We start from the raw sequence: 27,390 nt of genomic DNA on the forward strand, positions 1-27,390 counted from the left end.
AACGTCACATTTTTAATCATTACACTTTCTACACATGATAAATATCAGCACATACTGTATATTATTATATATATTCAAGATATGCATTTTACATATATTTTTCCTCTCAGATTTATATACATCAACGTATGTACAGTCTCTGTATTTACACTAGGGGTCAAAGGTCACTGAACCTGAAGCACTTGAAACAAGGTTAAGAGAGAGAACGTACAAACCTAAAGGCAGTGTAGTAGAGTCATCCATCCATTATCATCACACTGTAACAGCACACGGGTGGTCTAAATTTACTCTCCAAGGACAACAATAACAAAAATTCACTCACACAAAATAAAACACTGCCATTCTGACGCCCTTGATCCAAAAGCAGTTTGTTCATATTGGCTTTTCATGCAAACACATCATGGTGCTGTCTTCATAACTGAGTAAGAGATGAAAGTTCAAAAATGTACAATAACATTCTTCTCATACTGTGCTGGTACAAAGTGAGTTAAAGTGAGTTTACCTGTATGTAGGTAAATGTAAGATAAAGAAATACAGTTGTAATGTGTGATAAAAGACGGGAAGTCAAAATTGTAGGTGACAATAATAATCAAACTACATTAAATGTTTCATCCTGCATGCGAAACCTGTCTCTAGGGCTCAGCATTTTCCTAATGTGCACAAAGCTTGAATACCCTGTGAGCAATATAACAAGACTATTCTCTCATGCTGTCTCTCTGTTTCACCCTGAGGATGGGCTTTGCTCCTAACCATGTCAGGCTCTGAGTTTCCCTAACCAAGAGTTGTACAACTTGTGAATATCATATTGCAATTTGATTGCATGTTCTAATAAGGCAAAAAGAAATTGAAAAATTCACAGAAATACAGACCACTGCATCAAACAACAAGGATGAACAGAGCGAAAAAGCGGGAAAAAAAGGAAACAGTTAAAAAATCTTTTAATACTCATCTATATTCCAGTCTTTCCTCCTAAAGGCAACTGTTCCTCCACTATGGCATTTGGTGTTTTTTCTGTAGTCACATTTATGTACTAGCGAGCAATTGTAAGAGAGAAGTTTCTTTGCAGCCTGTAGCAGATATGAGGGAGGGTTCAAGTTCTGGTTTCAGGTGGGCATTGGTGAGGCCAATTGGTGTTTCCATCAGGCCTTGGCGGCGACAGTTAAGATTATGTACAGCCATAGGGGTGCTGGTAAGCTGTGATGCCTTAGGGTCTTAGGTCATAGAGTGGTGCTCTGGGGTTCCTCCTCAGGCACAGCATCCCCCTCTGGAGAGTCTGTCACTGCCAGGGACCTTCTGCAGGGGGCACCGCTGAACTCATCGATGAGGCTGTCCAGATTGACATTGATGGAGGGGATTTCATAATTGAAGATATCTAATGGTGAGCATGGTGGGAGAGGTGAGTATGATGAGCAGAATGATGGAAATGATGATGATGAGCAAGAGAAGGAGAGAAGAGGGCATAATGATGATGGCAATGGGGTGTAAAAAACGGAAGAGAGCAGAAATAATATTAATCTTTTTGGGTTTGAACTCATGGTAAGTGGCATATGATGTTTACCCTGATTGAAGGAATCAGTAGATTACATGTGCTTCACATTCTACACAGGGATGTTTTCCAGTGTGTGCTAGTCACACCTGAATGAGCTTGTTACTGACTAGTGTGGTATGTCACAGTTTTTTGTGTCTTTTGAGACAACAACAGATATTTTGTCAGATAAAATACAATAACAGGTCAAAATGACTGCACACTGACACATTACTGTACACGTTTACAACCAGGTAAACCAACACAGAGGCAACAAGATGTGTGTGGAACTCTGTGGAAAAATGGCACCAAGACACCAAGTAGGCTTGAAGTAACAATGGAAACTCATGAGGACCGGAATTTTTTTTTCTAAATAAAGGTATTCTAAAGAGCTGCTGCATTTACTAAAAGCAGCAGGTCTAGACAAAAACTGATGGCTACTCCTGTGTAGGAATGAGATGGAACGTGGCAGTGCAATAAGAGGGAGCAGAGGTTATAAAAAGCAATGAACCTGCCAAAGGAGGAGTGGGGGTTACCTGTGACCCGCCCATACCGGTGGCAGGGGCGTTAGAGGGGGATGTCTGCTAGCAAAGGGCTGGGAATGGGGAAAAAATAAGGGGGGCTTTAAGATGGATCTTTGTAAGCGACGGTGTCTGCAATGTGAGCGCAGAGTGGTGCACTCTGGGAAGTCCTTGAGCCATGCGTCATCAGTTGAACTACAACACCATGCAAAAAGGACAATAATGTCAACCTGTTAGGAGTGAATAGAAAAAACGTTCTGATTGAGAGCTACAGCTATGAGCTATGTTTGAGGCAGGCTGCAGGAGACCCCAGAGGCAACCACAGCACGAGGCCAGGCAGTGAGATGGAGCGCATGGGGCGGGGGGCGGTCTGGCTTACCCTAAAAGTCCCCCTCACACTTAGCCCACACTGAATCCCTGGTCTCACACAGCTGCAAGGTACACAATAGTAGCAGGGGGAACAAGAGAATGATAAATATAACAAAATGACAGAATGATTGGTATATATTGACAGAACACCTCATCATCAGAACATCATACGGTAGATATATTGTGGGGTTTGTCTGGCTAGGTGTCCACGCCTGCTACTCAAAAAGAAAGACTGGACTGGTGTGAACTGCGTACAGTAAGCCTCTGACCTACCTCTGCCAAGTGGGGGTCTGGGTAACACAGATAAACAGAGAGCACATGATGAATCTAATGGCAACTTCCATACAAGCAGGACGAGCTATGGTTATCTGATGTTTCCACACATTACCCGGAAACATCATCACATAACACAAGCAATGAATACATAGGCCAGAAGATCTGCTTACTACAATTGCACAAAAATGCTACTATTTACATTTTTATCATTCTCAGGCATCTGTGTCTAAAAGGCAACTTTTATTCATTCAGGCATTCATTTGGGAACAGTCAATAAAGGGGACAGGTGTCTTTTTTATCTACAGTGATAAGTCCTACAGAGTCCTACACTCTTCCACCGTCTCCATTGGACAGAGCAACAGCGAGTCTGAGAGAGGGCCGCTGCAGCCCCACCTGTGGTGTTGGCGGGGGAGTTGTTGCCAAGGGATGATGTTTACCTGTAGACATGCTCTCCCCGGGAGACAGTCCATCCAGAAGGCCCTGCTCCAAGGGCTGGGGAACTGGGGGCGTGGCCGAGCTAGTGAACCCTGGGGGGGCTGTTGGCGGCTGAGGAGGGGGCAGACTGGGTCTCTGCCTAGGCTTAGGGGCAGGCCGCGACTTGGTGAGCGTTCCAGTCAGGGAAGGCGGGGACGAAAGGGAGTGAGGCGCCCCCAATGGGGTCTGCCCAGGGGAAGATGGGGGCACTTGCCCTGGGGGGCAGGCCAGTCCATAAGGGGAAGGGGTGCTAGGAGGGGTGGGGGACAGGCTGACTGGTGACGGCTGACCTGTCGACTGGTCGGACATCCCACCAGACTGGCCGTAGGGAACCTTGGGAGGCACAGGGGCCAACTTCTTGGAACCTGGAAACACACACAGTCATATTATTGTCTCCTGTTAAAAATAACAATACACACACAGAAGAAAACCAATAAAAGAAGAATAAGAATAAGAGAGGTGCTGACCTTTGCGCAGGGTGTGTGGACTGTGCTCTGTGGAGTGGGGGGACTGGCTGCAGCTCTGAGGACTACTGTTGGGGGGTACTGTTGGACCTGCCACCTGGATGGCTTTGTGTCCAATTACAGGGGACAGCTCTTTACTCTTCAAAGAACTGAAAAAGACAGACATAATTCAATTTGTATGTATGTTTTAGTGGTATCACACACAGTATGAATATGAACAGTTAAGTACTCTGAAATGTCAGTATACCTCATCTTTATCGCTTCAGTGCCACACCAGCCACCACCACCAACATCATCATCATCATCATCATAATCATGTATGAGTATTTTAAGTCCACTGTTACCAATGTTAGCAAAGTTTTCTAAAATACCAAAAATTGCACCAACCGGGGCTACATCAAGGAGAGTGACCCAAAACTCTTACAGCGTTTATAGATCAAACAGTGCTTTCACAGTTTTAGACACAAGTACACAAAAGTCCCCAATGCCGTGAATCTCTTTGAATGTTCAAATGTTAGAGGATGATGGAGCATCTAGTCTTGCATTTATAAAATAGTTCCACCTTTTTCTTGCTGACAAAAATAACATTGACCAACCATTCTTTAACTGCAATAATAATAAAGTTAGATGGCATTGTTAACCACACAGGTGGTACCTGACAAACCCGACCAACATTTCCAAAACATCTCTCAACATTTCATCACCCTCCACTATACAGTACATATTCATATAATAATGATGTGCCATTTATAAAACACAGGTCTCAGTTTTAATAAAGTAGACGTTTTTCAGAATGCCAGAACAGATTTGTCATGTCAGATGGGTTGTATTATGAGTAATAAAATGTTTCTATAAACTATTCCAATTTTGTTTAAATTAGTAAATTAGTTATTATAATGTATAAACTCTCGGTATACGGGAGCTTCGGACCAAGGCAATTTCATAATGTTGAGGGATTCAACTACAGATCAGCTGGAATCTGAACTCACAGGATTTCAATCGAGCTTGTGCAAATGAGCTTGTATCCATTTATATCCAGCATCAAATATAAATAAGTAGTAGTAATTAACAGGAAATAGAGCAGAATGAATGTAACAAGATAGCATCATCTAAATCTACACCTACTGTACATCCTGTAAGCACAGATACAGACAGTGGAGTGCACTAAGGAGATTATAGTTAAAAATATAGACTGGCATAGTGTAGTTGCAAATACAAGACTTGACTCATTTGAATTTACACCCACAAACAGCACCCAAATTGCAGTATATGTAGTTGTCACATTTAGGAATATGACATTTAATTAACTGCAATCTCCTGCTGTCACTTTGAGCTGTGTATTTCAAAAAAAAATTAGCCATTTGAATGGGAAGTCACGGAGTCACATGAAGGAGCATTATCAAACGAGCTTATTCTGACTGCTGTAATAATTCCCACTGTCCTGTGTGGTTGTAACACCAACAATTTATGAGTCAGGAAACTGCCACAGTCACTCTATACAAACTCAGCAGTTAGCTTGAAGATGCTTCTATTGCATGAAGCTTACCAAGACATTATTGCGAATGGGGTACTACCTTTCTACTAAAACGTGATGGGTTCCTTCTGCTGGTTAGTAAAATATTGCTGCACGCTGTAGAATAAATACATTCATATGCTATTTGATAGCCATATGCAGCAATGTTCATGTATTTATCATCCACTCAATACCAGCATCAAATAAAGTGCTATATAAGCCAGTAACATCCTTAGTTGCTAGGCAACCCCCATGAGAGGCATCCCTGGACAACCTGAATGTTACAAAATCGGAGGTATGTAATTTAAAGGGGGCGGAACAAAAAGCAAAAAGAAAATATGAGCCAGCGAGCTAGAGGAGAGGAGAGATAAATGCTGCCACTCTGTGATGCATCCCTAGTGGCCATGGGTGTGTTGTATTTACCTAGTCAGCCTGGGGGGTCCTCTCTCTCGGGCACATGGACAGGCAGCCCACGGTGGGGGCGGGGGCGCGGAAGAAGGGAGGCTAGGGGGATTGCCAAGGGACTGGTCATGGCGGGTTAGTACCAAGGGGGTTTTGATGTAGAGTGGTGAAGCGTTAGTGTCTGGTGGGGGGGCATGCGACATATCACCAGGCGGGCTGTGCTTGGGGAAGTGCAGACAGCTGGGTTTAGGATTCGAATTGATGTCGAGAGACGAGGAGGAGGAGGAAGAAGAGGAGGAAGGGGGCGGGGCAGGGGGAATGAAGCCAGACCAGCGTAGTGGGGGTGGGGGTGAGGCAGGGGGCTGGGACTCTGGACCCGGTGCCACAGGGCGAGCGCAGGGTGGGGGTTTGGGATAGAAGAGGTGGGGGGCAGTGTGGCACGAGGAGATGGGGTAAGGGGGGGGTGGCCGGTCCTCCCCTGGGGGTGGGTGGGCATGAGAGGTGTCCGGCCGATTGGGCGACACGTTGTCTGAGCTGTAGATATTAAGAGAATAGACAGCACAAAAGACACAGCTCTAGTGATTGAACAGGGAGACGCATTGGAGCGATATAGGATAATCTGTTTTTGATGATTAGTTTGTTAGTTGGTCCGTAGTCAAAAAAAGAAGGAAAAAAAGAAAGAAATTGCACTTCAGGTGGGTGGTGGGCACCAAGCTTAGCACACAGCTTAGTGCAAATACAAAGACAAGCACAAAGAAACAGCAAAGGAAAAAAAGTTTTATTGCCAAAGGAAAAAAGGAATACAGTGTGTAGGACTCCTTCTGTGATCAACTTGTGTCTGCACACTGCATGGAGCTGTGAGGATCTGTCTCTGGAGCCAAAGTGCTGGTCTGCAGCTTACAACATTATCAAGCTGAGCTGATGACTATATATCGCCTCTCTGCTGCATATGGTAACCCTAGCTGCTTTCATCCTACAGTATATGACTTGTTTGCATTGCAGGTCCTGCAGTCAGCCCAGGACAGTGTGAAACAGACACAAAACCCTTTCATTGGCTGAAAGAGCCACAGCAGAGGAGGGGAAAGCCAGCCAAGCCAGAAGCCATATTATCTCTTGTCTGCCACACAGGCAGAGCCAGCAACCATGAGGTGATTATTCATGTGTGTAACTATGATAATCATATCATACGGAAAAAATGGTGAAATCAGTCTGAGTGTCAACAGAAAAGGAAATAATTCACGACCAAAGCTGAGAAAGCCAAGCCACATTGATAGGATATATTAAATATTAGCATGCTCACAAGGACTTGCAGTTTGAAGCTTTGTGCCATATACAGAAACACTACTTCCATATAGCATTTGGACTAAAACACCTCATAAAATGTCATTATCCTTTTCAAATTTTACCCACAGTGACACGAACCTGACAAACCATAATGAGAAATGAAGAAATTCAGAGAGTGAGAAATCATAATAATATCAGAAACATGAGGGTGGTGACAGAGACAATCAATGGGAGTATGAAGAACAAAGCCAAGGATCTCGATCACGCAGGGCTGATGATGGTGGTGATGATGGTGGTGATGGCAATAAAAATGAACAGGAGTGGGTGCATGAGGAAGAGGGAAACAGCGTCTCCACAGTGACTTACCCAACCCTCTCTCCAAGCGGCGGTGTTGCGGACGGGGAGATGGCGAGCTCTCCTGGCTGCTCTGGGATGAGTGTGTCCGCGGGAGAGCTCAGGCCTTGCATGCCCGGAGGGGTGGAGGAGGTCTTGCGTGCCAGTGTGGATGAGCCCTTACGAGACACCCAGGAGGTATCCATTACCCGAACACCCATACTGGAGACAGATACATATACAGAGTCATAAATGATGATGAGGAAAGCACTAAGAGGTGAGTGGGGATAGTAAGGAAAGAAGTGGGGAAAAGGCATGATACAGTACCTTTGTATCTTCCTAATGCTGCATTAGTAGGGGGGAGAAAGGAAAAAAGGATATGAGGTCAGAAGTGATGCAGACATGGTTCACAAAACCAGACAAGAAAATTTGAGTTTGGATCCATGTCAGGGATGTGACACTAAGGGTCTAAAATGGAAACAAATAGTATGTTTGTGGATGTTATTAATCTACTGTAAATGACTGATGGATTAGATCACAGTAGCAGGAGGGAGCAGAAGGGATGAGAGGTGAGAGGATGTCAGGCCAAATAACCAGCCTACACTTATCTACTAAGCACTAGTTAGAGACTTGTGTTTTCCATTTAAACTTGCTCAGTCTTAGGACAGATACACAGACAGATTAATAAAGCTATCCTCTATCACCTCATATTCGGTGATTATGGGATGCACAGCCTTAGAACTATCCCTATAATATCACAGCTCTTTTCTTAGTTTAATAGAAGTATTTTGGTTAAGACACTGGTCCAAATTCTGCCAGTGATTTTCCACTGGCTGGTCGAATGACTCAGGCCAGGTGACGTCCTAGCCAGACTGTGAAGGAGGAGCTGGATGTGGGAGGATGGGAAGATAGTGCTGGAGAAATATTTCCTGAGAAAAAAGAGGTAGCCAGCAGCCTTCCATCAGAGCCTCGTTGCTATGGAGACAATGCCATTCAAGGCAATTCTGCCCCATGTATTTAAATGAGTGTAGATTTCTGCCTCCTCTCCTATTGATGAATTCTGATAATAGGGGAGTATAGTTGTATGTGCATAAATTATTGGTAGGTGAGAGTATAATCATCACCTGTGTGGCCTATACAGGCTGACTCATTGTAGCGAAGACTGTAGATTACAGGATGTGTAAATACAACACCAAGGTAATGGATTTTTAATGTGCAAGTGTTGCCTTCCTCAAATATAAGAATTCAATATCAGATGCCTGAGAGGAGGCGTGGGTGGAAGGAGAAGAGCACAGAGAGGGATAGAGAGAGTGAGAGGTAGGCAGCAGAAGGATGCACTTGGCATCATACCCATCCTTCTTGTAAAACTCCAGCATCATGTTGTCAGTGGCGACACTTAGTGGGCGTCGGCTCTGGTCGTGCTGCTGCTTGCGCTCAGATTGGTCCATGTCTGGAGAGGGCATGGAGCTGTAGTTGGAGTTGTGGTTGGTGTGTATTGGGCTGCCATAGCTGCCTGTCAAGTTGAATTCAATCTCTGAGGGAGGAGAAGACACACCATTAGCATATAATATGATGCATTTGCAGCAGTAGTTGAGAGTAACATTCTGCTTTACTGAACTCTTCCTTCAATTAGTAATAAAATATGATGAATAAAATCAACATTAAAAAGTGTAGATCTTGACACAATGGTATTCATACTGTATATGACACTTGCAAAATGGAAGTGATCCATTATAATGAATGACAGGACACTCTTTAAGCGGTAAACATAGAATAAGCATGTTACTGTAGCTGTCAGACAATGCTACAAATTAATACTCGTCATGCTCAGAAATGATTTATGCTGGGCACTCACAGGCAGTTTATTATTATTATCATCATTATTATTATTACAGTGTACTGTAGTGTCTTTATGTACATTTTTGTTGTGTTGTATTTTCATTGAGGTGTTTTTGTATGTGAACAATGGTGATATCACAGGATATCCTCATAATCATATAGGGCTGAATAAATACATAAATAAATAACATAAAAGTATAGAAAACATGTTTTTCACTAATTGATCTGAAAAAAAAATTACACTTGGACATTTATTTGATTAATTTGAGCAAAACATCCTAAATTGTGCATTGTAATTCATAGTATTTAACATGAATCCAATAATTCAATTTAAAAATTATATGGTGCCCAGCCCAACTACAATATTACATACATAATATGTGATCCCCACCTCCAGGGAAGAACCAGTCAGCATGCTGAATAATAGGCTCAATGATGCCAACAATCTGCAGTGACACGGTTGTCATCATCTCTGTCATGTTCCTGAAAAGAAGAGAAAGCACTGAGCTACATTATAATCATGTAACAAGGTGCATAATTTCACACATGTACAAAAATTGTGTTAAGAATACATACGGTTCGGTGTGTGTCCAAAGCAAGTTAGGGCCGAGGACAATCGCCATGTTACCGGGTGTCATCTTGTTTGCGTCTTGATACTCGCTCAGCTTTGCTAAGAATTTAACTAAATATCTGTAGGATTTAAATAAAACATCAAAAGGTACATCTTAAAACCAGTTTATAACCGATTTAATTTTTTTGCCAGGAATATTCTAAGCTCCACACAACTACCAACCCTATAGAGCCGATTGTCTAGATTTGCTTTTTCCTTTTTGTAACTGACTCATAAACTGTCAAATGCTTTGGTTGCAGATATTCCACAAAGCAATTGTATAATTGCAGTTCTACACATCCCAACCTGTCTGAGCAACCAAATGTTGGTTAGTAGCAGCAGTTTAAACGTGCATATATAGACATAATAATGTTGTAGCTGCACAACCTATAATCCTACAACTGTAAAAGTAATTGCCTACAGTGAGGGGTCTGATAGTTGTATGTTTGCAGCTCAAACCCAATACCAATGTTATTTTTCTTGCCTGTAGATGGTGCAACACAATTGGATATTACTATCTGTGCTTGATTGTGGGTAATTTGCGTAAAGGTGCAGTGTGCAGAATTTAGCAGCATCTAGTGGAACTGATTTGGCAGAAATGGAATATAATACTCATAAATATGTTTTAATTAGTGTATAATCACTATTTTCGTTACCTTAGAATGTGCCCTTTAACTCTACATAGTGAATGGATCTCTTCCCTGGAGGTTGCTGTGTTTCAAGTTTTTTGCAAGTTTTGCAGCCACCATAGGTTTACCTACATGCTCCACCTTAACATAACACAGTTTTAGAGGATTTTGGTGGTGGGTTTTTTCCTTGTTTTCTTAAAAAGCTTTGTGGGCCAGTAAAATGACTGACCTGAAATTGTTCAAGTTGTCTGTGGGGAGTTTTTCACAAGCTGCCATTAGTGCTTGTAATCTCTTGTCCATTTCTTGAACGCTAGGGAATAGAAAAATCATTATGGATTATTTTTGTATTACTTCTTAATAAATGTCATCATCTTTCATTGTGGCAGTTAAGGCCGCCTGCGTCAAGATTTTGGACCATTTTCTGTCATCATGGCCAGTGGCATAATTCAAGAAAATGCTTTTAATAAGAAATCAGCCACTCACTTGGAAGCCTGAATCCATTCATCATAAAGTTCAGTGGTCATCAATGGCTCGGGGAGCTCACGGAGGTATGATTTCAGAGCCCCTGTGGTTGAGAACAACAGGGAGGGAGTAAAAACTGTTCAGCTTTTTGAGAGCAGAGGAGGGTTGTTTTCTCTCTTCAGAGTACTGGCGAGGCCATGCCCCACATTTCCACTCCCCTCCAACAGGCCCTTGCAGCTAGTGCAGCTGCCAGATTCAGATTGCTCAACACAGATTTCATGCTAATGTGTGAAATGGACAGCAATATCCGAGCAGAAAGCCTTCAGAAAAAGGGTACTGGGGGCAGAGCTGATGAAGACTGCTTCAGAAATGTTAGGCTAGCCTACAGAAGCACATTTTGCATAAACTAGGTCCAAATTCTATCAAATAACCTTTCTACAGTAAAAATGTGCTTTGCACATCATGGGAAAACATGCATAGGGATATTTTACTGTTTCTTCCTGACTTGCAATGAAAAGTGTAGAGCTTGTTGTTATAGAAATTGGCTTTGAACAAAGCATATGTGTGGGTGTTCACCTGCGATGGCGTGTGGGTCAGAGGAGTACTCCTGCACATCCAGAACACCACAGTCCAGGGAGGCTTTCAGCTTCTTCAGCTTGGAGGCTGATGGAGCTACTCTGAAGAGGCCCTGCAGCCCACACAAAGGAAACACTTAACCATCTGTAATTATCACATGCAACATGACCTGTGCTTAAATGCAGGATAGCATTTATTGTGGTGCACTTGACATTGATAGATAATAAACAACACAGGAGCCTTTGCATGTTTTAGTTTAACATTTACGAGACATGCAGGCTAAGCTTACATTAATGCAGACTTTTTTTCAAAGTCCATCATTTGATTTTAATTGGGCTAATGACCACAAACAAGTAAGAACCTCAATCTCACAACTACAGTTCTGTTAGTGTATGTTTCTCAAAATTAAAGGCACACAATCAGTGTTGCTTCCTGTGCAAATACTGTCTGTTGCTACTTGTCCTCCCTTTCCATCCTTTATTTTTAAAAATGATAATTTAAAGGTCAAGAAGATGAGAGCCAGCATATGGTCTTGATAATGAGACCAATGGTGTCTGACAAAGATAAGTAAGATAAAGTAAGGTTTACACTGTTGTGGGAGAAACAACAACCCTGTTCTTTAACATGGGCTTTACACTAATAACATTAAATATTGTGGTATTTTTGTAATCGCTATGTGCATGTGTGTGCCAACTTTATAGATAAAGAAAATAGTAGTAATAATAGTAAAGAAGCACTTTCACGGCATAGACTCATGTAAAAGAAAATATAAAAAAATATGCAGATCAGCCTAGACTTAAAATGCCTAAGAAGTGTGTGTATGAATGTGTTTGTGTCCTCTACCTCCTCTTGCATGCCACACTCTAACAGCATGGTGACACAGGCTTCGATGGGGAAGGCAATTTCTCTCCCACTAATATTCAGGTGTTCCTCCAGAGACTTGCCGAATGATGGCTTCTCCACCCACGCCTCTGCAACACAAAACAGCAGCTAGAATCACACACAGACACAAACAAACCTACGCACCTTAGTTACATCTCCCACTGGACAACTTCAGACCAATGACTGTATAAAAAGTTTGGAGACTATTTGTGAGAACGGTAAATAAATTACATCAAAACTGCATGTTATTGCAACTTTTAGAGTTAGATTAAATTTCTATGTTTGAACTCACTATTTAGGAAAAATGTGATGTTTAAGTTGCGTGTTTGGTTTAGCACTTGCAAACTAACCGTAGCTTAAACATGACTGTGGCTAATTATTTCTTAATGAGATTACTATGTGACACGTCAGGGCTATTAACTTGTTTACTTCTCATCATGATATTGCTTCAGGTGCAGAATTGGAGAACATTTCTACACATACACACACAGTGTATGACTCACCTTGGTGAGCTTTAATCTGGGGCAGGATACTGTGAAGGATCTCTAATGACTTCCTGTGATACTCTGCCTGTGTTTCTATCAGCTGTGGATGGGGACAGCAGGAGAAGAAGAGACTATAAAAAATGTGTACTGTGTAATTTGTTGTCATGTTATTAGATCATATATATAATCTATGTTACTATGAGTAAAAGCAAACTATTTTATTTGCAGAAAGAAGTACAAGTACAGTATAAACAGTATTTTCCCTCTGCAATTACAACTGTGATGATACTTTATACTTACTGTCTGGAAGTAGTTTGCATAGTCTATTTCTTTGGCCACAAAATTGTACATATCTGCTGACAATTGATCCTGAAACAAAAAGCAGAGTGAAACTGTCTTACACACAAAATGATCTCAGTCCTACTTAAAACTGTAACACCATACTGGTATAGTGGTCAATTTGCATCTGATACATGCAGGAATGTTGTAAATCAAATGAAAACAAAAGTGGTGGATATAAGAGTGGCTCTCATAAGGGACTCACCCGACAAATCTCCATTCTATTGGCTGTCTCCTCCATCTCCTCTCTGAGGGACTCGGACTTGGCGCCAGGCTGTAGAGTGCTTGGATGACTGGATGACTTGGACGACTGCTGAAATCTATAGATATGGGAGTAAAAACAAGTATCTACTTCATGCTTCCTGCACATTACATTGAAAACATTTGTTTTAAAATAAATTAACAAGATAGTCTGGCTCTTAAATGTGGACGTTGGTCACCTTGTCCGTGCAGAGTCCATGTCGAGGACAAGTTTAGCTAAGTGCTTTCTTTGTTTCTGGATGTTGGGAATGTCCACCTACAAAAGAGAAAATAATGTAGAGGATTAAAGTCATGTCTTAGAATAAAAACGCTTGTATGTAAGTGAAAATCACGCTCTTCTTCTATTTTCTGTTAATAAGGCTGGAAATAAAAAAAGTGACAGACTGCAGAGTGAAGGTGTAATGTTTAAATTGGTGCATTAAGTAACAACAGCGGTGGCTCACTTCAGCAAGCACATAGAGAGGCTCCACTACATCTCTCTCTATCTGGAACTCAAATTGGATGAGCTCCTGGGCCAACTTCTCTTCTGTGTCCCCGCACATTTTCAGCATCTTCCTGTTTGGAGACAGCCAAATACAAAGTCACAGGCAATCAAATGCAATTAAAATGCAGACAAGGGTAATGAGGACAGAGAAGAATTCAATAGTCAAATCAATAATTAAATATGACTCTGTAGGCAAGTGAAGTGTGTGAGCATAGGCCTGTTAACTACAGTATAGTGACTTACCCCAGGAGAGAGTCATCCCCTAACACTGCAGCCCCTTCTACCATACATTGTGCTAGGATTGTGAGCGGTAGTTTTTTCTAATAAAAGAAAGGAAAAAATATGACAAGAGCTTCTGTAAGAATTCATTCAATAGGTTTAGCTATACAAGTATAATGTTTTATTGCATCATAACACATCACATCATATCACTTTACTCACAGAAGGTGACTTGACAGATCTCTTCTCTATATCAGTTCCCTGCTGACCCTGAAGGCAGGCAGTCAGCTTCTTGTGAGTGCTGTGCGTCACCTGTTTGACCAGATCCAGACGCTTCTCCACCTGGAACCCACACACACAGAGATCAATCAATACTTGACAAGAGCTGCACAAGCACACAAATTACCACCCATACACAAGAATGTATTCTACATTTTTTCATGTAGCATTATACATCCACAAATCTACATGCATACAGTTGTAGTCCAGATTGGGGCCAGAGTATCTGACATTGTGACATGACTGAAGGAACAGAAAAGAGAAAGAAGAAACTTTTCTTCTTCAAATACTTCTTGTTTAGTTTTCTGACTTTTCTCTAACATAATTTTTTGTGAAATATTTGAATGTATTTCTTTCTGCCTCTACCAATTATTTAAAGGAAACGATCTAAGCCACAAAATACTCTTTGGTTGAGGTACAGTAGTCAAACTCACAATGACAGAACTGACTGTTAAAAGACCATCATGTGATCAGTCACCAGGTTTGAAGGTGTTGTCATTGTCCTACTTAAAAGTGTGTGCGCTCGCACACACACGCACACACACACACACACACACACACACACACACACACACACGCACACACACGCACACAATCTTACACCACAGCTCACCTGTAGAAGGTCATCGCTTAACACTTCTGTTTTTTCTGCCCTGTAAGATAAAGTTTTAAAGAGTTAGGGTGTCTGGGGAAATATAACAAACAATTGTTCATGAGCAACAGTGCATGCTTCAGTTTCCACTGGATATAACAGTCCTGTCAATTAATACAGCGCTGTGGAAGGTCAGGAAAACAAAACATTTCTGTCACAGCAATTGAATGTCGTTGTATAAATTCTTTCAGGTCGTTTAACAAGCTTCAAGCCTGTGATGACCGATGATGAGCATTACAGATTGCGTTTGTACTGTCACGTGAGAGCAGAAAACATGTTCCTCCCTATAGACACAAAAAAGGGTCTGAGATATTCACATCCTCTTATCATCATTTGTATCATCTTTTTTGATCTTTTGATCTTTTTTGATGACAAACATGGTAAAATATAAATAATAATAAAATAAATAAAATCATTTAAAAAAAATCATAAAACACTTCATCAAAGATGATGACACGCTAGTTGTATTGTGCCACTGCGATTTGAGGCACTCTCTTCAAGCCTCACATGTGTCCAAATGTATTCCAATAAATGATGTTTGTGCACTGGACTGATTCACTGAGTCTTTCCACATCATCAGAGAAATTGGGTGGACCACACGCATGCACCTGTCCCTGTGGAGTAAGTGTGTGGGTTTGAAAGTGCATGCATGTGTTTGTCTGCTTCAATCATGTTCATAGACAATACACAAGAACAAGTTATTAATGATATGGCAAGCTATCCATGCTGCACACATGCAACAGTGCTCTAACACCAGCATGAGTGGAATAAGTTGGAGCAAAGTGAGCAAAGGCCACTGATTCAAATATGCCAGTTCCCACTGAGGAGCATCACCTCCTACTGTGAATCCAGCAGACTGGGGACTTAGCCAAAGACTGAAGGAGAGGGCAGAGCAGCATTGCCGATGAAGCAGATAAAACTACTCATCCAGAGTAGTGAATGAGCCATAAGCTCAGAAAAGAGCAAACCTCTAGATATAAATATATGGTGTCAGCTTAGTTCAGTCAGCTTACAATTGAACACTAGTCCTTTTCTCAGCAAGAAGATTTCCCAACAGAGTTCAGTATACCATTTATAATCCCATAAGAAAAGATAAAAAAAAGGCAATTTGTCTCTAGGTGTGCATATGTTACACAGGAAATTGGTTGTTTTCCATAATTCCTTTAAATGTACTTGGATACCTACAAGACAAAACAACACACACATACATCTAAAGCAACAGTCCAGAAAGTATCAAGAGTACCTGATCAGAGTGGATGATAACGTACTTCCTGCTCAAAATGGGCTTAAGGGCAAAGATTGCTTGGGCATATGGTCTGACCTCTTGAAGGTCTGCAGGTCTTCAAAACCAGACCTGCAGACCCCCAGCAACCACACTTTGGTGCACATACTCTCAGCACTTCCCCTTCCTGTCTGCAGAACCTCTTCCTGCCATTGTGCCCTGTCCATGCCAATGCCAGTTGCAAATAATAGGTTTTTTGTATTAATTTGAAAACATCTTAATTTACTGTTGACCAAGAGAATGGGAAAGATTTTGGTCTGTGCTCTATTATTCAACAGCCAGACCAAAACATCTGCAGCACATAACTAAAATGCTCTCTTCATGTATGACGCCTCGCTACCACCTGCGGCTCTGTGTTGTTCAGTGCAATTGCAATGAAGAAAATTAAAGTCTGAACATGGCAGAAAAGAAATGGACTGTGGTGCATCTGTTTAATGTTGACATGCAGTTGTTTATGCATACTGCATACATCGTCGCCAACAACAGAAAGCTGAACTTTAATGATGTCAGTTATTTGCATCACTGGTCTCTGTGCCAAGATGTGAGCGTAGAGCCATGGGAATTGGGTCAAACCTTGTACCAATGCATCTAATCAAAGCCAGCCCCATGGAAAAGTGCTCTGGTCACTGATCTAGCAGAAAAAAATACAGGAAATGTGTGTGCACGTGCATACATGTGTGTGTGTATGTGTGTGTGCATGCATGTGTGTGTGTGTGTGTGACAGAGAGAGAGAGAGAGAGAGAGAGAGAGAACGATAACGGTGTGGTACGATTTGTAAAGATAAGTGTGATCGCAGATAGCTGATTGCATGACAAAGGGAGACAAAAATAACCCAAGCTGTGCAGTGCACAAAGTTTGGCACAGTTTTCCTGCAGCACCCCAACCGCCTCTAAAAGATCTCTAAAACTCCATCATTATGTTCTATAAAGGACCTTGCAGGCAGAACTATCACATGTATTCCATGCTGAGCATGTAGCCTGAAGGTCTGCAATGCAGCTGTGGGCTTGTCACTGTCTATCTGGCCTCAGATTGGCTGGTTGAGGTGTGCCCTTGGGAGACTCGGGCAGCTGAGGGACCCTAATAGGGGCCCATAGCACAGATGGGACAGTAGTTCTGGCAGTGACAGGGAGTGGAGAAGCTAGACTATCAGCGATGCTTGGCAGAGACAGATGCACAACCTGTGAGGCCCTCTGGTCTGGCTGCATGAGGGACTCCACTATTAAATCATCAAACTCTCTTGACAATATGACAGCAACATATGCCAGAAAGTTTGAATTCCCATTCCTATTGTTCTTTGGGAGTGTTTTTCCTCAAAGTTTGTGAATGTAGATACTGTGTCAGCCATGGGGTGGATAAAAAACACATATAGTAAATTGCATTTGATGAGTAAAACATGGGAATGAAAACACAGATATCTAGCAATCTCACTGACCACAGATGATATAACTATTATGACCTCGACTTCAAAGAGATTGAAGTCTATGTTCATAGATCGGTTCAAAGACAGCCAACTGTCTTGCTCTTAGGGCTTGTTTGTTTTCAGACAGTGGTATTTCCTCTTAGGATAGCAGCATCGTACATAATCGGCCTGTGAAGACAGAGACAAAGCAGCATTGCATATGCTCTAATGGGGGTGTTGGAGTTGCTTAATGTAAGCTAACTTGAGAGAGATTTTAGAGGATAGGAGAGCGATTCCTCTCAGCAAATAGTGTGCTGAATGAGTCCTAGGAGGAAAGTAAACACGTGGGAGAGTTGGCAGCCGTGTGGGCGGTGTGCTCATGGCTCACGCCAACCATCTGCCACTTTGCAGGCATTCCTTTACCTGGAGCTGCTGATGACTCAATACAACATGCACACACACACACACACACAGACACACAAGCACACACACACATGTGCAAACACATCATTAGACAGATTAATTTACTGAAGTAAAAACGCTGAAATGTATTATAAGCTTTCAGACCAACACATACAAAATAATTCCAAAAACTGACAAAATATTTCTTTTTTCTGTGATACATAAGGGAGAAGAAGAACTACAAATCTATGCAATTCAAATATGGCTGACCGCAGAGACGGGAAGAAGATGAATTAGTTAAGACAATATTTATATAGAGAGATCAACTGCCAGGCTTTGAATAACTCCCTCTCCACCACGGCTGTCAACATTAACAAAGTGCTGATAAGAAGAAGAGTCTGAATCTGCTTAGCTTCCTGCAGAGATATGTAAATTTATTGTGCATATTTTCCCTGGAACCTTAGACACTGTACTTTGTTATGATCCCATAGAGTGAGCACTAAAATGTGTGTACTATATACCCAGCTGACCATTTCAGCTGCACATTCTGTACAAATATGTCTTATATAATAAATAGTTCTATCTTGAGATATGTTAATGTTGGACAGCCGCATGCTCAGCCCTCAAGCACTATGCATTGGTTTATGAAAGCATGAATAATCCATGTCAACATAATAAAAATGTGTATAAAATAGCATCCGTAGTCTTGAACATATTGCTTTGGTAGTTGGTCAATGGTCTGCTGTAACACTTTCAGTCTACAGGTCTACTTGAGGTTCGTCTGACTAACAAAGGTGCTTACTGAGTTCTGGAAGAACTGTTCTAGATGGTACTGTAGGTCCTGTGCTGCTAGGGGAGGGTAGTGGAGCAGAATGGTGGCCTAGGGCCTCAGCAGGGCACTACACAGCCTAGAGTGCTGGCATGAGATCCACAGTCAGCCACACAACAAAGATACACAGCAGAGTTCATTGCAAGAGATGCTCTACAGTATGAATATTTCTCCATTAAATGTTTTTTTCTACAGACCTTTGCCGTGCAAATGCATCCAGAGGCCTGCTCAGTTTCCTCCCAAATGACAAGGTGGAGGGCTGATGGGATACAAGGTTACTAAAACAGAAAAACCCACTTACTGTAGTTGTCCAGCAAACTAGGTCACAGTTCTGTTAAGTATGCAAGAATAACTGTGAGAGGAGTGTACACACACATGCACACATACACACATGCACGGGCACACACACACACACACACACACACACACACACATGCACCGACGCACGCACACACACACACACACACACATGTCCAGAGAGAGAGGGAGAGAAGGAGAGTCTGCAGCATTCAGCAGCATTTCACTGGAAACACAAGCAGTGAGTTATCTCTAATAACTTTATTCATGGTGAATAATCTCCACAAGAGGTACTCTGAGCTGTGACTTTACTGTGTTTTTACACTTGGCATCTGCCCATACACGCACGCACGCACACATGCACGCACACACAATGTCACACGTCCAGTAGGGAGCATCAAGTAGACGAAGTAGATAGAGGCAATAAAGATAAATGTGTGCACTAGGCCAGGCCATATATGAAAACATATTCAGATCCTTCTTGGTTGGTTAAAAAATGGTTTTCCCCACCATTTTTGAAAATGCAACATGGGCTGGCAAACCAAATGAATGTGATGAAACAGTTAATACCAAATGAGTGTTTCTAGGCAACCAAGGCAAATGAAACATTTTAGCACTCCTGTATGGTAAAGGAAGATGGAGAATATTTTTTTCAGATTTAACATAAAGAAGTCTAGCTAAGGCAATGAGAGGTAAACAAAACAGGAACTTTTTAGTAGTGGATTAGCGCTTCCTGTTTTGAGCCTTTTGGCATTCTTGAATGGAAGGAAGTGGGCATGTTGATAGGGAGTCACCCGTCTCCTTAGGGGAGCCACTCTAACTTATAGCTATTTATTACTCAGACTTATATAGTAGATAACTGTATGCACAGTAGCTAAGGCCTTGGGTAGTAAACCACTAAGGAATTAGAGTAATTAAAATAAGTGCATAGAGCACTATGTGCGAAAATCAGTAATTGCTTTGTGAATATTTTTACAACACTACTTACACAGCACCACTTTTGCTAGGTTAAACTGTTTATGAAGAGCAAATATATGACTTTCACACCAAGAAGTTTATTACTTCCATAATCAATTGTATATAGGAAATACAGTCCAATCTAATTATCATAGTTTTAACCTAATAATCAAAAAGGTTAGGAGTGTCATATAATGTTATTTTAATACTTTCATTTGAGAAGTTATTTGTCAAAAACTGTGTCAGTGGTTAGCATATTAAATCCTCTATACCCTGTCTTGTTCCTGAATGCCTTGTAGCCTGACATGCGTCTGATTCATTTGCTGCATTTCTTTCAGGCCCCAAGGTTACTTCTTGTTGGGTTGAGATCATAACCAACTGACTTGTTCAACTCCAACACCCGTGACACATACCGTGGACGAGATTAAAACCACTTTAACATGCGCCATATCGAAAGGGAGAAAATCAAGTGCAAATGAGGGTACGAGTCTCTTGAAATCAAGCAGCCATCCCTAAAGCTGTTTGCGTGCTGCGTTGTTTCTTTCATACAGCATGTGCTTTTAAAAAAACACTATTGCTGAGTTTATAGTGGGCCAGCACAGGGGCTCTTTCAGAGATTAGTCTTTTGAGGGAATCAGCGACATGGAAAGGGAGAAACAGCGCTTCTGTCTGATATTACATCATCTCTCTTTTGATCGCCAAAATGGCCCCTTAACAAAGGCTCTTTATCACTAACTCTACCCTGTAGTATGCTGTCTCTGAGAGGCACTGATGGGGTTATGGGAGGGTTATCAACATGGACCTCTGATACTATCACTGAATGGCACAGTACTGTACAATTACAGCAGTGGCACTGGCTTGAAATAAAGATAAATGATGTGAAAACACAACTAATGATTCATTTCTAATTGGTAATGGCTATTACCTCAAAACTTATGAAAGGACCTTGACTTGTCACATAATATGATGAGAGTGTACTTTCCAGTACCAACCAACCAAGTAACCAAGAAACTATACAAAAGAGAGTTCAGGAGAGGAATGAATCAAGTGCTCTGTGAAGGCCACTCCTCTGAGAGCTCAACATTGTCTCACCTGCTAAGCAAGCAAATGAAAGCAATGAGGTGGAGGAGGAGAAGAGGAGGAGATACTGCATTGGCATTCACCAGGGTTGCTGTGTAGATCTCATGTTACCTGTCAGCCACCATATGCTCTTTCAGAATGCAGCGCACATTCTTACCAAGAGGTACTCATGTGCTAATGCTGTGCTAAATGTAAAAACAGGCGAATGTAACAGAAATGTGTGTACAAGATTAATATATTCAGGGATACATGAATGATTCATATATTAACTTTTATGGCCATTTGTCAGTATCAAAGCAAAGGAAGAACACTGAGTACTCAAAAGTACATGCACATTAACATGCAAAGTTATCACTGAAGTAGGGCTACAACTAATTGATTATTTTCTCAATTAATCAACGAATCATTTTGTCAAGTCCGCAACCAAATGATATTCAATTTACTATTATATGTGACCAAGAAAAGCACTTGTATAAAAAAGTGACCAAACTGTTTATTGACTAACAAAACAGTTACAAAGCAGTAATTTTCTGTCCATCGACACTGAAGTACACCTGAACCAGCCACAGACACATTTCATAACGTTTTTCCTGTGTCCTTCTAACTAACTCCCAATGTTCTGCCTGTCAAAATCCTCCCTATGGAACACCTACTCCATGACATTGGTAGAAAGAACACACAGAGAAAGTGAGAGAGAGCGAGTTGATGCAGGAGAGAGTAAGCATCTACAACTCATCACCCCAACCCGCAAACGGCTGCCATTTTCTGATTGCAGCATAGAGTGATGAGCTAAAACCCACCCTAAAGGCACAAGCAGGAAGAACTCCTGCTATTACCACACAGGAGTGGTGATAGTCAGCATCATACAGGTGAGTAATGCAGAGAGTGAATATGGTTGAGGCTGAGAGGCAATTTATGAGGAGGTTCAAGGCTGGAGATGGTGGTGGCCTTTACAAATATGCATGAATAAAGAATTGGAAAAGTTTCATATTGCTTTTTTCCTTTCATGTGTAAAATGTCATTTATTGTAAGGCATGCACAAGTCTGCATTTTTATAGACTTGTATCATGGAATCTTTTACCAGGCTATCTTAGACCTAGATAGGGCAGTGAGTTGGGAATAGAGAAATAGGTCAAGAGAAATGGAGGGTGGGAGATGGCTGAAGCAAAGTAATCTTTTCCTGGCTTGTATAAGACCATCAAAATAATCATAATGCTTTTTAAAGACAAGCTCAGTAGCCTTCTAAATGAATTAACTACAGTTAAATGATGGCCTTAATTAAGGATGAAGTTATAGATTAAGTTGGCAAAACATAACAAAATGATAGCAAACACAAAGCCAGGCATGTTTTCTGGCTCTTAGCAGAGCTCTGACACCCTTTTTGTCTCTTCCACTGTACCACAACACATTTCTTCAAGCTATAGAGTATGCATGGCTGCACATCCTCCAGTATGAAGTGAACTGCTCCACAGAGGTGATTGGTCAAGCTGCAGATCACATGATATGGATGTCACCCAAGCAGGCGGCAGCGGCAGCAGCGGCAGCAGCAGCAGCAGCCTTGGAGGGCCAGAGAGATGCTGACACAGCACACCTGATCACCAACCCCCCACTGAAAGAGGACCTTCAATCTCTATCACATAAGACACATAAAAAAGACTTGCTAATACAGTTAATGGGGAAAGACTTGATATTGCATGCCAGAAAGAGACGAGAGGAGTAAGCAGATATTTAACTCATGCCATTTCCACCATGATGGTCTGCTTCTTCTGGATTTGTTAAATTGGTTAGAAGAGACTGAGGACGGGTCAGTGGTATTAATGGCTCCACCAAGACTGCTGAGAGGTCAAATGCTTAAACCACAGTATAACCCCTTTCCTCTCTGAAGATAAGTGAAGCTTCAGTCAGCAGAACAAAAGCAAATGTGGAGCATAATTCTGATATAATTCTGGTGAAATTCTTAATTATCAGACAGTTTCTGGATTTGCTAATGCAGGGTAACATTTACACTGCTACAATGAGCCTGGTTATTGATCAGAGAAAATGAAAAGTCAACATAGCACAGTTGCACACTATCTCCATAGGATGAGTTCACCACATTACCCTTACAATTAGGATGCCATTCTCCTCTGCAGAAAAAAAAGAGGCTCAAGTGTTGTGTGAAGTAAAATCTGGAGTGTACTTTTTTGTGTGAATGCTTATGTTTAGCTGCCTCATTAATCTGCACATACACACATTTGTCTGATTCCACTCGCTGATCCTGCACTAACAGAGTAAGGCATGCGTGTGTGTGCAAGGACACATGGATCCAAACATGCATCCGAGCACATATATGCTATACATTTCTCCTCCGTGGGTGGTACTGTCTAGGGTCATTATCACACTCTCTGGTGAGGATGCAAACATGATAAAGAGCTATTCAGAATTAGATCCACACATGACCCACACCTCAGCAAAACACCTTCCTCAAATTATCAATAGAGGAGAAACTAACTTCAAATGCATGCAAAACAAGATGGCAAGAAACAAGAACATCATCCTGACTATTAAGGAGCACAGATCCCCCCAGATTTAATTTATGGCCAAGAAAAAAACAGGTTTTATTGGACAATTGTATCTAAATCACTTTATCGTAAAGTGACTGCATGTAATTCTAATTTGAGTGGACAAACTCTGGGATGAAGTAGTGTTAGCATCAATCACAACTCTTGTCCATAAGGAGAAACCTTTGTGTGTTTTTGCATCATTGTAATTTAACTCGCCAGCCCAGGTTGCTAGAGTTGGTTGCCTTTCTTTCCATCTTTCACTAGGGCACAGCCACAGGATGAGCATGCTCAAGGTCAACAGAAGGTAAACCTGTTACTTCTCGCACTGATCCAAACTTCATATCAAATATTGTGTCATAGAAGCTCCCCTTAGTATGAAGCAATGGACAGTGTGTAATGCTGAAATTCGGATTATGCACAGTAGCAGGGTGGCCAGTACTGTTCAGTGAGAATGCTGTTGCTCATTATGGCTCAGTGGTACAGACAGACCACCTCAGCAGGTTACTGTTACTGCTATTAGACAGACAGCTTCAGAGTATGAGAAGAATATACTTACAACAGCATTGGAATGCACTACACTAGGGGAATGCATTCAAATTAGGTTATATAAGCATACACACATACAGCATATACAGTACCTCCTCAGCTCACATGAAGACCCACAACCTGCCCACACACACCAGAATCACACCACACACACACTCTCTGAGTCACACACATTATAGAAAGACTGGAGCTAGAAATAAGCAGCCTGAACCAAGGGATAACTGACAATGATAGCAAAAACAGAGAGTGTAAGGTGTGCATGCCACTCACACAACCTTGTAATAATAATGACCCACACATCCTGGTCATAATCCCCTGGTGCTGAGCAAAGAACACCTTCTGCCCCAATGCTGCTTGACAAGCTGCTCTGCCAAACAGGGTGGGGGTAGAATGATAAACCCATAGGACCTGTGTAAAAGGTCACAAAGCATCTATTCGTGAAGGTGGAGAGGAATTTCAGAACCAGCCAGATGCAGGACAGGACATAGAAGACACAGTGATTGTACACCTGTGAGGAGAGTGATGGAAAATCCTTCCACATAAACCTCTCATTTAGTTAGCTTGTTGGATCTGGTATTTGGGAACTAATAGGATGATAAAGCATTATGTTTATGGGTAAAAATCGGATTACGTTATTCATACAAGAAGTATGTTTGTTAGGCCAAATGCCAGATGCGGAACACGACCTTCAGGAATTCGTGGACTTGGTAACCCACGCCTAGGAGGTGCTTCCCTAACAGCTGACAGTACTGCGTAATGAAAACATTGCGCCTTTTCCATTTTCCCTCACGTCGCAGCACACACCGCATCCATCTGCATCATATTCATCTATTGACAGGTCTGGTGACAGGGGGTAGATTTAATCAACACATAACTTCACAATAACATCTTCTTTTCAGACTCCAGGGATGATACCTGACGTTAAAGAGGTGCTCGTCTCTGTGTGATGCTCTGTGATACTGCGATCCTTTATATTTAATGTATTTCCGTGGGCAGGTTGTACTGGAGCAATGCGCCTACACGCTGCCTATGCGGTAGCCAATTCCAATGGACATTACGCATAGGAGCACTAAAGGCGTTTTGAATATGGGCTATTCTTTGTTCCTCTCAATTATAGTCAGGTTGCACTGAGCATTGTCTGTTCTCATATTCAGCATAATAAAAGAGCCTGTAATAGAAAGCATATTTGCATGGATATGATGCACATACTTTCTCTTTCCCTTTGACTTGGCCCGGCGAGAACAGCGCACGGAAAGGGTTTCCTTACCTTCCCACCGTTTGGTTGGCGAGCTGTCGCATCCGATTGAACTGCTTCTTCATCTTGAATTTCTGCGTTAACACCTACAGGGGGAAATATTCCGCATTATTTCTCTCAAAATAACGGTCCGTGCTCCACAGAGGTGCAGCACAAAATCCAGTCTGCCGTGTTTTCCTTCCCTCATCGCAACCTGCCAACGCCAAAAACATATTCCACGATTACATATTTTCAAAGGATTTTTAAGAAACATCTACATTTGCCCCATTGCCTGCGCAGGGATGCGGGACCAATTCACCGCGGGCACTCACAGGGAGAGAGCGACAGCAGTGACAAGTAGCGGCTGCGCAGCAATGCAGTGTGGGAAATGTAGTAAATCAGTGCCGGCCCTTTAAAAAAAGCAAACACTTTTGATGGTTCCCAGAGGACTATAAGGCGTTACCCCACATCTTAATATACGTTTAAGCGTGTTGAAACCTAATTTAACAACCTAGACTTTATCAGTTGGCTATAAAAATTGTAATGGTGATATAATGTTGATGAAACCCTGAGAAATTGATAACAAAGAAAGTCAGTCAAGTGCGTTGGAAAATACAATTACAGATGAATCTTTTTGGTCAAAAATTTACATTGTGATAGAAATTAAATATTGTATGTATTTTTTTCATGTTTTCATGGATTACACTAATGTGATATAATTGGCAATTCTATCATATTATAACCCCCTAAAATAATGGGATCATGTCCACAAAGGCGTCAGGAAGCGTCTAACAAAACGCTCATTGCTGTGACTCAGCCTGGCTTTCGTCTCCATCTAGTGTCATATATGTGCGAATGCAACTAAATGACACTGGCAGTAATTAGTATTAAATTCTAATTTAACAGGTTAAAAAACAAATATAATATTATATATTACACTTAATTATGGATGTTGTGCTCATTGTGTGATTGTTAATTATGATGACAACAATAAATAATGTTTTGAAAAACTTAAATGAAAATGAAATTTTTATACTGGTGTATAAATATTGCCAAAATACAGTAAGCAGAATGCATTTGTTTTAGTTAGTTTAGTTAAAAGTCATGGTAAGTTCTTATGTTGCTATGCATTTGACTCTTGTGCTGTTTTGAGTTTAACTGTCCAGAAGGGAGCAGTCTTGTCTTATAAACTGCTTCACATCTTCAGCATGACTGAGCGCAGCAGCACTCCGAATTATGAGTAGCTGGGCTGTTTACTCAGGATAGCTGTTTCCATGTAATAAGTTCAAACACAAAATGACATGCTGTGTTAAATGTTATGAATAGCTGTGCTTGTCTTGCGAGTATGTTATCTGCTGAGTTTCAACAACCGTGAAATTAAAAAGCTTGTTCATTAATCACATGGCTCAGGCTACTAGGATTTTCCATATCAGCCCAAGTGAAGAACAATTCCTGTTTTGTTTTTTTAAGAGGCAAGGCGTCACATATTAAATGTCATGTTAAAACATTAATTCCCTTGTGCAGGTGAAACATTGATAGAACAGTAACTACAATTACTTTGTATTGAACGTTTGAAACAAATTGACACAATATTAAGGAGGCTAAGGCTTTGATAACACAATGTGCTGCTGCCTGTGTTGTGTACAGGATAGAGCAGTTACAGTCGTCAATCAGGAGTGACGTCCACTGGCTCTCATAAGGCCTAGACAGGCCAACAGGTGGGCTGCACACCACTGCCATAGGGCTCAGAGGCCTGAGGGAGTAAAAGATACAGAGAAAAGGCTGTTCTCTGGCCTCATTAATCTCCCAAGTTGGAAATTGAGAGGGGCGGAGGATCTTTCAGCCTTGATCTCAACCTTTTGACCTTGTCAGATCATTTGTTTTCATTAGTCTCTACTCAGACAAACTGGCCAGCCCCAATCCAGACACCCCCCCCCAGCCCC

At 41.6% G+C, this 27,390-nt stretch overlaps 1 protein-coding gene across 2 annotated transcripts; it reads right to left on the minus strand.

Annotated features, from left to right (window-relative positions):
* Nucleotides 1-25,775, minus strand: arhgap44a (Rho GTPase activating protein 44a). 2 transcript variants are annotated; one of them, XM_053338426.1, is made up of 21 exons: nucleotides 25,481-25,775; nucleotides 14,840-14,879; nucleotides 14,170-14,289; nucleotides 13,972-14,048; nucleotides 13,688-13,799; nucleotides 13,424-13,500; nucleotides 13,189-13,303; nucleotides 12,945-13,013; nucleotides 12,663-12,744; nucleotides 12,121-12,248; nucleotides 11,278-11,389; nucleotides 10,723-10,804; nucleotides 10,469-10,549; nucleotides 9,577-9,690; nucleotides 9,392-9,483; nucleotides 8,512-8,695; nucleotides 7,195-7,383; nucleotides 5,566-6,078; nucleotides 3,633-3,778; nucleotides 3,129-3,530; nucleotides 1-1,372 (listed from the first exon to the last, which is right to left on the minus strand). In XM_053338426.1, exons 1-21 carry the CDS (start codon nucleotides 25,531-25,533, stop codon nucleotides 1,218-1,220), a joined length of 2,943 nt encoding a protein of 980 aa, XP_053194401.1. In that variant the 5' UTR covers nucleotides 25,534-25,775; the 3' UTR covers nucleotides 1-1,217. The 2 variants fall into 2 exon arrangements, with proteins under 2 accessions (XP_053194401.1, XP_053194402.1); XM_053338427.1 differs by lacking the exon at nucleotides 5,566-6,078.
* Between the last annotated feature and the right edge of the window lie 1,615 nt (nucleotides 25,776-27,390).

This window comes from Scomber japonicus, chromosome 18, assembly GCF_027409825.1.
Source record: "Scomber japonicus isolate fScoJap1 chromosome 18, fScoJap1.pri, whole genome shotgun sequence".
Classification (NCBI taxonomy): domain Eukaryota; kingdom Metazoa; phylum Chordata; class Actinopteri; order Scombriformes; family Scombridae; genus Scomber; species Scomber japonicus.

Excerpts from the sequence above, each read along its gene's own strand:
- arhgap44a (XM_053338426.1), bottom strand. The coding sequence starts at position 25,533 with ATGAAGAAGCAGTTCAATCGGATGCGACAGCTCGCCAACCAAACGGTG. Across the intron at positions 11,390-12,120 it reads AGTGTGGCATGCAAGAGGAG|GGCCTCTTCAGAGTAGCTCC; the intron begins GTAGAGGACACA and ends TGTGGGCTGCAG. Across the intron at positions 8,696-9,391 it reads TGACTGGTTCTTCCCTGGAG|AGATTGAATTCAACTTGACA; the intron begins GTGGGGATCACA and ends CTCCTCCCTCAG.